Consider the following 15,006-nt stretch of genomic DNA (forward strand, 5'->3'; position numbering starts at 1 on the left):
ACCAGCTATAAAGGCTTTAAAAATACCGATCCTTGTTAAGTTTCAACTGCCATTAAACTCTAAGACATTTGATGTGCCTAGTGCGAAGCACATAGACGTTAAAACAAACAAATATTCGTTTAGTACTTCATATAACTGCAAAATATGACCTACTTGTAATCTGAAATAAATAGACAAAATAAATAAAAAATTTAGACCCCCCTCCTCCGCCAAATCAAAAATGGCAAATTGAAGTGACGCGTTTTGCCCTTCGGGCGGCTTCTCCTTTGATTTCGGGCAAGAAGAAGGAAACTAGCGTTAGGACAAATATGCTTGGAATATGTAACAATTAAATATACATAATTGTGACGAGTAATCTTGAGGAGTTTTGGGATATTCGGTCAAGAAAGAAGAACGTAACGATTAGTCGGAACCAATTCAGTTCAGAGGACGAAAGATCAGGACGAATCATAGTGTTTTCGACCCCGTGGTAATTGACCAAGAGAACAACTCACCCGAGCAAACGAAGTCTTCACAGCGAGTAAGAAGAACTAATTCTGAGCCAGTGAAGAAAGTTTATAAGTTGCAATTCTTGTTTGTTCGTTGCCCTTGAGTCGTGTATTGTATGTCTTAGTTTTCTCAGTCCTGGTTTTCTGCTGTCTTCGCTGGATTTGATACACTAGCCTACTGCCGTGCATATCGATTTTATAAACAGGACCATGTCTGTATTTATATGCGCCCATTGTACACTGAAATGTTGCAGCTGCCTCTCAGGATTTTTTTAAAATTTTGTTTTCTTTTTTTTATGACAAGCTAGATTTGACAGATTTTAGGAATTTGTGAGTTTTAATTTAACCTTTTTGAGATAATTCTTAAGAGTAACAGATGTTCGTACTTGTGGATTCCAGTATGTTTTAATGGCCGAATTATTTGCCGGAATCCTGGAACCTCCAGTTGGAAATCGAGTTAGAGTTTGAACTGGACTTCGATTTCGCCGGGTTAGAATTAGTTACACTTCGAGTTGTACCTCGATGTGATCTTACCTTTTTTCTTTGATTCTCGTTGTGTTTGTTATTGTTACTTGTCTTGGTTTATTTGTTTCCTCGATTGAATCATGCAGTATGGCATTTTTTTCCCAGGCTCAGTATATGGTTCTGACACATCTTTTGTTCAAAGATCCTTCGCAACGATCCTCGACGGGGAAAAGAGAGTGTGGCTGGATCATCCAAACGCGTAACCCTGCAAGAAGTCCAATTTTTTACAACCTGAATTCTTAAGTCTACTTTACTCGGTACTCCATCATTATGGGATAGTGATAGACTAACAGAAAGACCATGGGTGCTTACTATTTACATAAACCACTCGGGTGGAAATGTTTTGCATATACATAAACATTTTTAAATTTAAAAATATTTTGACGCATGGTGGTTAAACGACCCGCTACAAAGTATATTCATATCATCTGAACCGTACTGAAAAGAGTGGAAAAATTCCATCGCCTTAAAGGGGCTGTGTCACGGCAGTCCAGTTCATTTTGTTTAATTTTTCCAATTACTCGCCCTCAATCGCTATGGAACTTATAGTAAGTAAAGAAATTACATGTAAATGACAAAATCAGAGATCCGAGGCAAACAAATATGTCTCCTGAGCATTATTTTGAAGTTGCAAGCAGCAGGGATCAACTTTGAAAAACTGTTAGGCTGAACAGTTTTAAAAAACCCTAATTTAAATCCGTTTCAATCTTTTTCAGTTTTGTCCATCCGTGGCATCCATTGTTTCTGTTATGTTATTTTAACCTTCCTTTAAAGTTTTAAGTGGTTATTTTTATGTTTCTCTTAATTTAACGGGCATTTTGTAATTTCCTAATTTGGCTGAATTTTGATTTTTGGTTTATTGTTATAGTTTGCTTTGCTCTCTGATTTCCCGTCTTTTGCCCCGAGTCTTTAACAGCCCCTTTCGTCGTTTTTTTTTGTTTAAGCACCAGAATCATGTGGCTACTCCAGAGAAACCAAAAATTATTGGAAAAATGGCAAATGTGCCTACTGCAATCATCAAGAGAAGTCCTCCTGCCACAACATATTTCGCGTGTGTCTTATATATATATTTTTGTTTTTATTAGCTTCGGCGTCTTTTTACCCAGTGCGCACGTGCAGACAGATACCTACGACCCTGACTTAGCTGAAAAGACTAGGGCGTACCTAGACGTTTGTTTTTAGAGATATCACAACGAGGGAGTAGAGAGGAGAAGTCGTTACGTCACGTTGGCATGGTAGCAAAATTTCTGGATGACAACAAACAGAAAACATCATTTAAAAAGTGAATTCGCACTGTTTTAAACTTAATCGATTATATCGAATGTCATTTCATCTGCCAAATGTTGGCGACTTTTCAGGGGTTGAATCCGAAAGGAACGTATCTAAGTTTAGAAAAAGAAAAAGAAAATTTTTGTGTTGTGTTCACATACTCCATAATGCGGGCGGGTGAAATTAGGAAGTCTCATGTCGCAGTCGAGTAACGCAGCAAAGAAATGTACAAAAAAGAGTGCTGCATTTACAAAGTTGTTGTTTTGCTTATCTAACCTATCGCTTTTTTGTCATTCTCGTTGCCGTCGCCGTCGTCGTTGCTTTCGGGAACTTTAGATAGAGACGTTTTCGGGGCGACGGCGACCGGACTGGCAGAGCAAGCCTGGAACAGAGGTTACCGTCGCTTCCCTCCAAAATTCGAACATTAAGATCGCAGTGAACTCAGGAGGACGGCGCCTTGGAAGACTACCGAAGAGGAAAATATGGCTGCACATAAAGAATTAAGAGAATTAATGCTTATTTGCTTGCATGCAACAACAACAACAGCAACAACAACAACTTTATTTCAGTATTCCCACGTTAGTACGTGGTATTACCTTCTATTCTAAACAATTTTCAATACATACGTTTCATTTATACGGTACTCTAACGAAAAAAGTGAGCTAAAAACACACAATTAAAATATCGGAGTTCATACTTTTGGTCTGGACACTTTCATTTGGCTCGTGGGACAATTTTGTCCGTGTAAAGCTCACTTACGGTTTGCTGTTTGCCATATTGGATCAGATTGGATCTTGACTCTGTGACACGAAACATAGAAACATTATAATAAAGATGTAAGTTTAGATAACAGAGCTTGGAGATCGAGCTTGAAATGTGACTCAAAGAAAACAAGGACCATTTAAGAACGATAATCTGCAAATTCTGGTTGCTAAACGCAACAAACCTGATTGAAATGAAAGTTAAATACTCACTCGCTACAACGCCAAACAGACCAGTCTCACGTCGCCGAGGGGAGCACGACGGCAATGTGGTGAGCAAGAGCATGCCGCGGCAATATTGCACAAACCATGACGTCACGTCCGGTTGAAGTTGCCGTCGCCCCGAAATAAGTTCCCTTTTAGCTCTCTATTGTTGTGATCCAGAAATTTTGCTTCCATGGTAACGTGAAGTCACACTTCTCCTCTCTGTTAAAATAATCAAGGCTACTTCCCCCTCCTGAAAATTTTAAATCGAGACGCTCTGATATGCTATTTTAAGGGTTTTCCCCACAACATATTTGGTAAAAAGATAGCGGTGAGTAAAATGACCTAGGCATTCTGAGGCATTTTTTAATTACAAAACGAAGATTGACGTTTTGAAGAAGAGCTTGTCAACGCACTGGTTCGGTATTGAGAAGTCATCAGTCCCCATCCTAATAATATACATGAAAAAATTTCTCGATTGTGATTGGCTAAGAGGAATGCAGTTTTTAGGTAACACAGTGCAGAAAAAAGGTAATTGAGTGCAAAAAAAAGGTAATTGAGTGCAGAAAAGAGTAACAAACGTGACATTCTGATTGGCTAATAAACAAAGGAACTCACTGAGAACCAATCAAATGCGCCATCTAAATGGCGCAAAATTTGAATCCGCTCCGGACCAGTCTCGAGCAAAAACTGCAATGGTTGGCGATTGCAGCACATTTGCTTTTGCGACCGAAACAACTGTAGAGGAGCTGAAAAACTGCTCTAAAAACCAAAACACTGCAAAAAGCATTGGTTTTTGGCTCTCTTTTTGGAAGAATTGGTGCGTAGGTAAGGAAATTACTGATGAAATAGAAAATTATGAGCCGGCTGGGCTTAACACTTTGCTCGAGCATTTCGACGCCGAAGTAAACAATACAAAAAAGGTGAAGATTATGAACAATCAATCAATCAACAACTTTATTCAAGTGTCTAGTCTTCTAGCTTGCCGTCAGGCCTACTAATCGGGGACACAACCAGAAAGCACACTTAAAGAACAAAGGCTGCACCCTGTCCATTGTACGTGATCGAGAATTTAGTTCGTCCAAAGAGGTGTTAGAGGAAAAAGCGAAACAGCTTCGCTTGGCTGGCCGTGGTAAGCGCCCAAACAAAGCTCGGCAAGTATCAGAGGAGGAAGAAGAAATTCTCTGGATGAGCGGTAAACTCGGGGTAATAACCCAGAATCTTTATTTCAAACACATTGAACAATTCCATGAACTGTTCAGCCCGTTTCTGCAGCTTGCAAACTTTAAAAACATCGAGCAAAATGTTGTTTTGACTGCACGTGTGATGATAATTGCAGCATTTGAATAATTTATTTTTGCACGTATTTTACGCGGGTTGACTCCCTATTAAAGAGATTTTAAAGCTATCTCGCAATTTTTTCATGAATATTATTAATAAGTAATCACATGATTTTTCTCGTGCAATTTGGAATAAATAAGCACTCGTAAATTTTTTCAAAGACCACAAATTGCACTCGCCCTACGGGCTCGTGCAATTTTGTTAGCCTTTGAAAAAATTTACTCGTGCTTATTTATTCCAAATTGCACTCGAAATCATGTGATTACCTGTACAAATAACTCAAACGATAATTCATATTTCGCGTAGGCCTCAACGAGCCTTTTCAAACCGGGAAAGAACGCTGCTTCTGACTGACTTCTGATCGAAGACTGGCCTCAACCTCCAGAGACAGCAACTGAGATGTTAAACGGAGGAAAATGAGGAAACGTTTCGGCTGCAATTACATGGGGGACTGCAGTATGGCTTTCATTTCGTGTGACCAAGCAAAGCAACTGAGTTTCACGGTTGATAGTGAAGTCAGATGCACACGCTAGTGGGTAATAACTAAAACTTCCCACTAAGGAGAAGCGATTAGAGGCGACTGTATTCGAAAGCTTCCTTCACAGCAGTTGGCAAGATCTTCGCAAGACTAAATATTGTAATCCACTACTGAGCTGCTATGAAATTATCGAAACTGGGGTTTCTTGGCCTGACTGGTTCTACTTTATGTAACGCTATTTGCTCTCTTTTTGAAACTTGTCTTCGCAACATTTTTATTCCAAAAACAATGGCCCAGTTTAGATATTTAAGACTATATTTGGGCATTGAAACTGTTTGCTGCCGTCTTTTGCAATGCCATGGCAAGGTGTGACGATAAGTTTTGCCCTTCCAAGCACTAATCGGGGAATTAAACGTAAAGAGAACTCGAGTGACTTCGGCGTCAGAACAACAAGGGGGAAAACTAACTCGCAACTCGCTTGGCTAGCGGGAAAGGAACTCGTCACTATTCCAAGGTACCGGATCTGCTACAACTGGAAACAGGACAAGACTCAAACTTGGACTTCAACAGTTTAATCTTCAGCTCGTTAACCTAACTTGTACAATCAATTAAATCCGCAATGTAAAAACGTACAAGCATGTAAATCCGCAATGTAAATCGTACACGGCATGAAACTCCGGCCCGCAATGTAAATCGAAAAACAGGAGTAACAGTGCTCTATTTATACTAACCGATCAACTTATTACAACATCACAAAACAAATGGAAAGAAGGCTGAATAAAATCAGCTGAACAGCAAAAACAAATCTGGATAAATTCAGTTTTAAAGTTCATATTTTAAACTAAATAACTCAAAATTAAATGACAGTCAAGCAAGTGAATTTAGGAAACCTAAAAAGAAAGCTGTGTAAAAGAAATCGAGTTTCTTTTACTCAGGATCCCTCAAAATGTCAAAACTAAAAAACTACGAACGGTTGGTATTTGAACAGGCGAAAGATCCAGTTATTCAGTGACTAAGCTGTTCCAAAAGGTCTAGATAGCAGCAACAATATAGATAGTCGTATAAACATAACAACTTTCTTTAATTTTCCAGACATGTTTCGACGGTACATCCGTCATCTTCAGTGTTACATATTTTGAAATCGCCGTTGAATTTAAAGCGCGCGCGATCTTACAAAGTTCGTTACATTGCGTTGTCAATATTGCGTACTAAAACAAAGTTAAATGAGTGACGCTTAGTTCTTTACAGGGAGAGAGTCAGGTTAATGTGTTTCACCTGCTGGTTGAGATCGGGCTTCTCCCATTTTATGAACATGGATTCCTTAAGCTTCACTTGGTACTTAGTGGCTGCAGAGTCCAGGATCTCGAAGCAATCCGGTGTGCAGGATGCTCTACAAAACTCTGAACCCTGCAGATGTTTAAAAACGTTCGAAGACCTGTCTGAAAGTAAGTGCTCGCGCACTCGTGTGGAGAAGTGTCGGCTGGTTTCACCAACGTAACAAGCATTACAACTTGCACACGAAAATTTATAGACCACACGCGTGCGTAGCCCCTCAGGGACAGCATCTTTCACATTAAAAAGATTCCTGACTTTGAAAGTAGTAAAGACTAACCTTAAATCAATAGGTTTACATAACCGGTTAGCAAGTTTGCGTATACTCCTCTGTGCCGTGACTGAGAAGTGCCCAACGTAAGGGATTTTGAAGAAGAACTTGGGCGTTTCCTGGGGCTCGACTCCTGAATAGGGCTGTGTTTTCCCTCCCTTGACTGCTGTCTGAATATATTTAGAAATATATTTGTTGATAAGGTTTTCAGGGAAGAGATTCCTCCGCAGAATGACAGACAATTTTTGAAGGTCAGTATGGAACCCCATCCAAGTGTTGTTTATCTTAAAAGTTCTATGAATCAAGGTTTTGATTAACCCCAATTTGTAGGTAAAGGGGCAAAAACTCAGATAACTAGTGAGCAACTCAATGCAAATTCAATGTAGATTACGGCTAACACAACTTCAAAGAGAATATTTAAAAGCTAGATATGAAATTCGAGGCAAACAAAGAATTCATGGGAAATCTCTCCTTACAAAGGATGGACATGGATTGAAACTTGAATGACTTTTTCAAGTTTTAAGAGACTTTTAAGCGGCTATGCTTGCAAAAATTACCCATGCAAAAAAAATTTGGTAGGTCCTTTCTGATGAAATTTGTTTGACATCTTCAAATCTCTAACGGAGCACTAACTAACTGATCCCTGTCCTTATTCGCTATGGAACTTAAAAAATACTAGTCTCGTGAACTTGTTCGGAACGAATGTTTTTTCCTCCTCCTCTTTAAACACGTCGTTATTAATGGGGACTAGTCAGAAATAAACAAAAAAGAGGGTGTATTGAGAAAAAAAGAAAGAGGAAGAAAGAAGAAGCGCTTCGGTCAGATGATGGGCTATAGGAAACATGGGTTTCGACTAAATAATGACAGTTAAATTTTTGTGTAATAAAGTTGAACCACTCACATTGAAGTAGTCTTCCCGACTCTCGTTTCTGGTCAGTTCTACTATTGTACTTTAATGTGAGTAATTCAATGCTTTATTAAACAAAAATGTAACCTTTATTTAGTCGAGCCCCTGTTCGATATAGCCCATGGCTAGATGTATTTTTTTTCTGTTGTGGATTCTGTTGGTACACAGAACTCGGAGTGATTGAGTTTCAGCTAAAAACTCCAGGTAAATCTCAATTAATATTACAGTTACGATTTCCAGTATTCTGAATCCAAAGAGCAGGACTGATGGACTCTCGTTGGCTGTGAATCAGTATAAAGCGCTTGATCCAATTCAGTGATTACAATGCATTAATTACTGTACAAACTATTTTGCTAAAAATGAGGGAAATTGAAGGGAATTTAAAGAAACGTTATGCTAAATAAGCTGCTCGAATTTGACTTGGTGCTTGTCATTGGATTAAAACTCAGTCAGATATAGCTTGTATATCTTGGTTTCCCTATGATATCCATAAGAACTGTTACTGTTACATATGGGTCATCTGTCTCATCCTCAGGCGCGAATTGCGAGGGACTGGTGACGAAACACAAAGGACCATGGGAAGGAAAAAGGGGGCGAAGCGATGTCTCGTCTCTTTTCTCCTTCCCTCCTTCCTTTGGGCAAATGAGAGAAAGATTTCTTGGTACAAGAAAGGGTCATCCTATTTACTACCGAGCTTCTGTAAGCATAATAAGAAACTCTCCCGAGGAAGTCTCTTGCCGGGTTTAGCCGCCTTAATATAATTAATAAATTATTAGACAGTCAAGTCTCTTCTCCTATGAACACATTTCCGTAAAATATAGTTTTTAGTTAAAATTACAGCCAATAAATTCGGAAATAATACTTTTGAAGGATTATGATAAATTATTGTAAAAGTTTAATATATTCAGAACTGTGAGAAAAATGGTCAAAAGTCATCAGGAAATATTATTAAAGAATATGGAATACATGCGTGCATGCATGCAAGGGATAAGTGAAAGGTGATTGTGATCGATATTTAAGCATAATATTCTATTCTGAGGTCATCATAAGTTCAAGACTCCATACAATTGAAGTACAATTAAAATCTTTATTTCCAGATACGTGTTTACAGTTAAACTGTAAGTAACAGAAAAACATATAACTCAGTATCCCTGGATGTTCAGTTACGTGTTCATCATCTTAAATCTAATCGATTACTTTGATTAACTATTCCCTCTTATTTTATCTTATTTTTCGTGTCTACTCCCTTAAGAACGATACTGGGATCCGGTAAAACCGAAGCAGTGAGACGAGATTATTTTTGCCCGCAGCTGATATCGCCTCCGAGGTCATCAAAATTGATGTGACCCCATCCACCACTGCTGTAGTCCACCAATTTGACACGTGCTGTTCGACCAACAAAGGCATGAACGTCCCAGAATTTGCCAGACATGGTTTCAGTACATGAACCAGTAGAACTTTTGACAACCTGAAAAAGAGAGGCAGATGCAATTCAGCTTCTTGCAAGAGACCCCTCAAACTGACTGATGACAAGCTAAGGGAGTCTTTTGCAACATGTGAAAGACACTGAACATTCAATATTCATTAACCTCGGAAATATTTTGTCTTATATCACAAAAATTTCAGCAAAACACAGTTAGGCATTCGTAGAGCATAAAAAAATATATAATGTTAATCGCTAGGTGCTGCACCTATTACCATATTACCCAGCCGAGTTTGAAGCTGAAGTAATAAATATGCCACAACAAACTAAAAACTGAAAGCAATTCTGTCAGGCTGTCTTACTTGGTGATCAACAATCAACTCAGCACGAACTTTCTTAATGTCACAGCCTCCTCCAATCAAGAATGAGATCCGTTTGCCAACGATCTTAAAGAACGGAGAAGCAAGAGTTCCTTGGGGACCATCTCCCTGAATTGCTCCAGGTTTTGCTGCCTTGGATGGCCTGTTTTCGTACCCTCCGATCCACCAGTCCCCCTGCTGATTGGCAGGTTGTCCTCTATTGCGAGCTGTTGGATTGTCACCGTAGGTAGGTTGATTGTTAAATGCTGTTCCATTCATTTTCCAACCACTCAAGCCCGTTTCGAAGTCGAACATGCATGCTTTAGAAGACAGAAAAAAAATTTCAGTGATATTTGTAACATGCTTCAACCCTACAATATTTAACCAGCTGACTGAGGCTATAAGCTAAGCTCAACAAAAATGAAACCGTTCAAAGTGTGAACAATACTGTCTACTGTAATTCAAGTCATACTCCGACAAAGCCAAGCATATAGTATCAATATAGAACTTCAAACGTGACTCTTCTATTAAACGGACCCCCATATTCCGTTGTTAAGTTAAACTTTAAAGCAACGCCAACCACCATTTCAGTGATTTTGGTCTCACTTTATAACTTACAAACATGAATGTAAGGGCTTTTTAAAGCCCTTAAAAAACTATGCAACTACAAATTGTTAAAACCTACCGACTAAACTCTATAGTCTATCGAAGACAGTTTTTAAAAGTTCAGCGCAGTCAAAACTGAAGACAATTTACTGAGGAAGTAAAATCGTTTGAAATTCAGGATAAGCATTTACTAGCTGGTTAAGATGATTCAGTGCAACAATATCAATAATACACAGGGAACCATGTTTCTGTGGAGAATGTAAGTTTTTTAAGGAGCCTCTTTCATTTTATAAAAATTTTTATACAAATGTCTGAAACAGACTCTGCAAAAAAAAAAGAACTCATCCGATGGCCGTTCAGTGCAAAACTCTAAACAAAAAGTAAAGAAGTTACTCGGGTCCACAACAAATCACTCAGTAACACACTAAAGGGTCACCTCGCTGGCATTCATGTTAGACTCCTGACTGTTTTGTCGCCTTATAGCTTACCGACATAAAAATATAGCCAGTAAGTATTACTTACCACGTCGATTCGGATGCATCGCGGAAATCTTTTCTTCCAAAGAAGCTAAACTCTTTTGTATCTGACTTAGAGCAGTTTTAATTTCTTTGTCATGGCACAAGTTTACAGTACTTTTGTTTCCTTCGACGACGATTCCTTTGCCTTTGTAACTTTGACTGCTCTGATTTGTTCCGGCGTTTGTGTTGTTGACGCCGACAACACACTTAAAAGCGAAAAAAATCGCCAAGAAAGCGGTAAAAGAAATTCCAGAGTTAATCATTTGGTAACGTATTACAAGCCGCAGGCTCGATTTTCGGGGGATTGCGACGTTCAACGTTGCGATCTTCGCATATTTCTGAAGGGCGAGGCGCCAAGTAGTCTCCCTCGCAGCCGTTTTTAGTAGGGAGTTTAAGATACGGAGACTACGGACTACGAACTATGGCTGGACGAGCGTTGTCCTTTGTTCGTAGTACTGGGTTGAGTCGTGCAAATATAGAACGTTAAGATTGCACTACAGACAGTAGACTACAAAAGAAGAGGCGGAGAGGGAAACAGCACGCAAAGATTTTCTTGTTTTCATCACAGTTCACAAAAATGGAAGTCAGTTTTGCATGTGATCTTATCTTTAGAACAATGAACAGATTCTTCCATACTTGAAGGAAGCAATTACGTCGGGTAAAATTGGTAAACAAAGTTTTGGTTACACAGGTTTTACTTTTTCGCCCATGGATACTTATGTCATATATTAAAGATATAGCCAGAAATAGTAATAGCTCATTTATTAGATTTAGAGGATGGACTTCTCCGACTACTGACCTGATGTAGTTTGAAGTACTGAAATGCCGAGTTTCGATTGTCTCGAGCATGTTTACATCATTTTCATTCAGCAAATGGCGCGATACAAAAACTCGCATAAATAAAGGTTGCACAGGTACAAAGACTCACTAATCCGTTTGAAACTTTTCAAGTGCGAAGAGAAAGTAAATTACCTGCATGATTTCTCTTCTCCTAGGCCGTCAATCTGAATTCTGCGTATAAACAGCTAAGCTTATTATTTAAACATGAGCTTAGCTAGATAAAAATGTAGTCACAACAGTGGATTAAAAGCGTAAATCTGAGCAGAAATTTGACACAACTTACATATTTCGCTTTCCTCTCACTTAAAGCAGGTGAATTGAAAACTTTTTTTCGGAAAGACGAGATTCTTGAATTGCCGAGACGGCAAAATACGAGCAAAATGTTCTCCGTAGTCCCGACTACGCGAAACAGCTCAACAACTCACCATAGCCGCAGGACTACGCGGGAAAAATGAACAGTCACGTGGTTTTGATCATGCGCAGTAGCATATTTATCGGTAGCCGTAGTCCGTAGTCGCCGTATCTTAAACTCCCTAGTATAGTCACGCAACGCTCCTATACTAAAACCGGCTGCGAGGGAGACTAGGCGCCAAGTCTATTGTTTTGAACCAAGGGTTATATCACATCAAGAGACCCGGAGCCTATCTTAAAGCTGTCAACAATGTTCGTTTTATTACTTCGGCGGAGCGCGAAGTAAAGGATTCGCGACGCTCAGGAATGCATCAAAGTTGCAATTTTTTGACAAGATTGGGCAAGCAAAGTCTGTAGGTTTTCGGTTCTATTCGGCTATTTGACGAAGTGAGAGCCGAATTAGTTCGAGATATCTCGAGATCACTTCGATTTCTTTGATTTATTCTTTAACTTTTTCGAGGAAGAAAGAAGTATTATTTTGGCTTTCCCGAGGCTTGAACCGACTCACTTGTGTGACCCATCAGATCAGAAGAGACTCTAAGTTGAGGGATTAGCCGATTGCGCTACTGCGACCCAAGGTAGTGTGTGATGTGAAAAATAGTTATGAAATGATGCACTAGTTTCGCAACAAGATTGGGCGTGCAAGTTCGTGACTTTTCGGCTTGTTTCAACTATTTTACGAAATGAGACCGGCCTACTTCGTGATATCTTGAGATCACTTCGAGTTTAGTCTTTAATTACTCGAGAAATAAATAGAGGATATTTCGTGGCCGCGCAGAGACACGGAATTTCTCTTTGAGTGTTGAAAAACATTTCACGAGTGAGCCCTCCTTTCGAACTGTTTTATGATGAATTTAAAGTTACAAAATGCTGCACAAAGACATTTTGTCTTTGTTGAGTGTTACGTAGTAAAATTGCTTTCATGCGTTGCGTGACTTTCTCGAACGTGCTCTACGTTTTTGGATTATTCACACTGGACGAAAAAACGGATTTGCCTAAGTTTGCTAGTTGAGCAAATCTATTGTAAATTTAGGGTACTAATGTTGCTACTTATTTGTTCTTGGTGCAAATTTTGTTCAAAAGTGAAAGTTTACTTTTCTGCAAGGGTGGCGTAAATGTGGAGTAAATATCAAGTTTACACATATTTTGTTTCACTTTTGCTCCTAATAGTAAATTTGGTGTTTAGATTCAAATTTGCCGCCATTTTGTTCTCTGTGTAAAAATCGAAGGTCAAAAATGAATGTTTGCTTGATATTTTCTGGCATAGCAAAGTTACTGTGTAAATGTATGGTTACTAGAGGCGTAAATTTAAGCAAAATATGATCAAAGAACTATCTTTACGACCACTTTAACCAACGTGCAACGTTTGCACATTCACCAAACTTCACAGTGTTATTTCACGCAAGTTTTGATTTTCCATTGCCCCGTTTCAATCACCATCACATTCTTCTCAAAGTTTATCATATTACTTGCTGCAGCTGGTTATTTCGCGTAAGGCCATCCCCCCTTTTTTTTCGTTTAGCGTCGAATACGTTTCCTGATATTGGGTCGGTGGCTCGGAAAAAAACAAAATATCACAAGACGTCTCGGAATAGGAGGCCCTGGTACCGCAGGATGACGTAAAACGTTACCATTTACAATTTGGTGAACAAAATGCACAATATGTGAAAGGTTTGAACCCAGGAGTCATTTCAATAGTAGACCGCTGTGTTTGATCGTCCGGGTGAATGTAGATCGGCCGCCATGTTTGTTGTTTCCCAGGCTTCCACGTGACTTTGGCACATGCGCGATTTGATTTACATTGTCACGTGCGGCTTTTGAACCAATAGAATAGTGTAAAATAAACTTTCGTTGAATAGTTCAAATTCACGCGGACTTCACGAGCAATACAGCCTTGCAAACGAGTAGTTTTGTTATAAGCCTGTTTTTCTATGCAGCTGTTCTATTACGATTTATACCTTTGTTATTTTTGAGAGAAAGTGATCAGTTGCGATATTCTTCACATAAGCCTGTTTCCAAGTCATCAACTCAGCTGGATTGAAGAAAGGTATGTTCTTCTTGATATCGTGGTTCGTTTACTTACTTTGGTTTTCTAATAACTTTGCGTAAGCTTAAAACCTCAAAGATAAATCTTAAAATTTAAGATGCATGCACAGATATGCCATTGATTGATTCCTTTATGCTTATTGCAGAAATAACTGTACTCTTTGTTGCGCATCGTCTTCATTAATGGAATAATCTTAATCTTAATCGCGGCCTCGGTAAATATCCAACACTAGCCACCTCCACTTCGGTGAATAATTGTTCTCGAGCCAGATCTTGAGCTGTGCAGGCAAACATTTCTCTTACACCAATATAAGTCGGTGATGTGACCTTAGCATGTCCATAATTCAGTAATTTGGCTTGTTGTACAGCTGAGTTTATCTGTTAGATCTTTTAGGTTACTGTACTTTTCAGGTGACAGCACTTGACAAAGTGGTGGTCACTATAATTTATTATAACATAGCGCGCGTGCTTGCCCTATATAAGTCCTATTGAGCCGCTATGAACAAAATCTTTATTTACGCACGCCCGTGCGTAAATAAGATGACATGAGCATTTTTTTTTCCCTGGCTGCAAAGTTGTCGTCTTTTAAGCTGCAGTACACTTTTCCTTGTCTTTAAAATATGGAAGAAACCAGCGAAAAACTGCCCAATTTTTCTATCGGCATTGACCTTTTCGGTCCTGATCCAACAAGCAGCAAAAATAAAGCCGAATTTAAAAAAAAACTCGCAAGTTGCGCGTTTTGCAAATTTGTCGAATACCAGCTGCAGCAAATTTTGGCCGAAAGACATTCACTGGGAACAGAACAGACACCAACTGGTCATCAACAACATTTAAAGGCAAAATTTCCGTTTTTATTGTTGTTTTTAAATTTGTTATGCACTTTGTTATCTCCGGACAATCCGACTGAAGCAGGAAAATTTCTCTCGCAATAACAACACAAATTACACAAGAAAACATAAATTTATTACTCACAAAAACAACTGCTGCCAGGTCTTCTCAAGAAGCTGTAATGACTAGCCAATGTTCGTAGATGAATATAAGTTTAAGCAAGGATGACAGTCGTCTTCGCTAAAAACATGTTTTCTGGATTTCGCCGAGCGAAACGTAAAGATCTTTTTAGCAAATCCAAACCATACTCCACGACTTCTCACGAACATGTCAAGAAGCATTTCAACTTTAGGTGAACTTTAAGACTCTTTTACCTTTGTTTCTGCTTAGTTTCCATTG

At 39.0% G+C, this 15,006-nt stretch overlaps 2 protein-coding genes across 2 annotated transcripts in view; one reads left to right on the forward strand and one right to left on the reverse strand.

The window, feature by feature from the left end:
* LOC140934033 (tetraspanin-17-like) overlaps positions 1-15,006 on the forward strand; it is a 97,860-nt gene that overhangs the window by 47,000 nt on the left and 35,854 nt on the right. The gene's annotated exons all lie outside the window — the stretch shown is intronic.
* LOC140935477 (uncharacterized) lies at positions 8,650-10,634 on the reverse strand. The gene is made up of 3 exons (XM_073385023.1): positions 10,487-10,634; positions 9,362-9,678; positions 8,650-9,044 (listed from the first exon to the last, which is right to left on the reverse strand). The coding sequence occupies exons 1-3, from the start codon at positions 10,503-10,505 to the stop codon at positions 8,871-8,873; spliced, it is 510 nt and encodes a 169-aa protein (XP_073241124.1). The 5' UTR covers positions 10,506-10,634; the 3' UTR covers positions 8,650-8,870.

Source organism: Porites lutea, chromosome 4 (genome assembly GCF_958299795.1).
Source record: "Porites lutea chromosome 4, jaPorLute2.1, whole genome shotgun sequence".
Lineage (NCBI taxonomy): Eukaryota > Metazoa > Cnidaria > Anthozoa > Scleractinia > Poritidae > Porites > Porites lutea.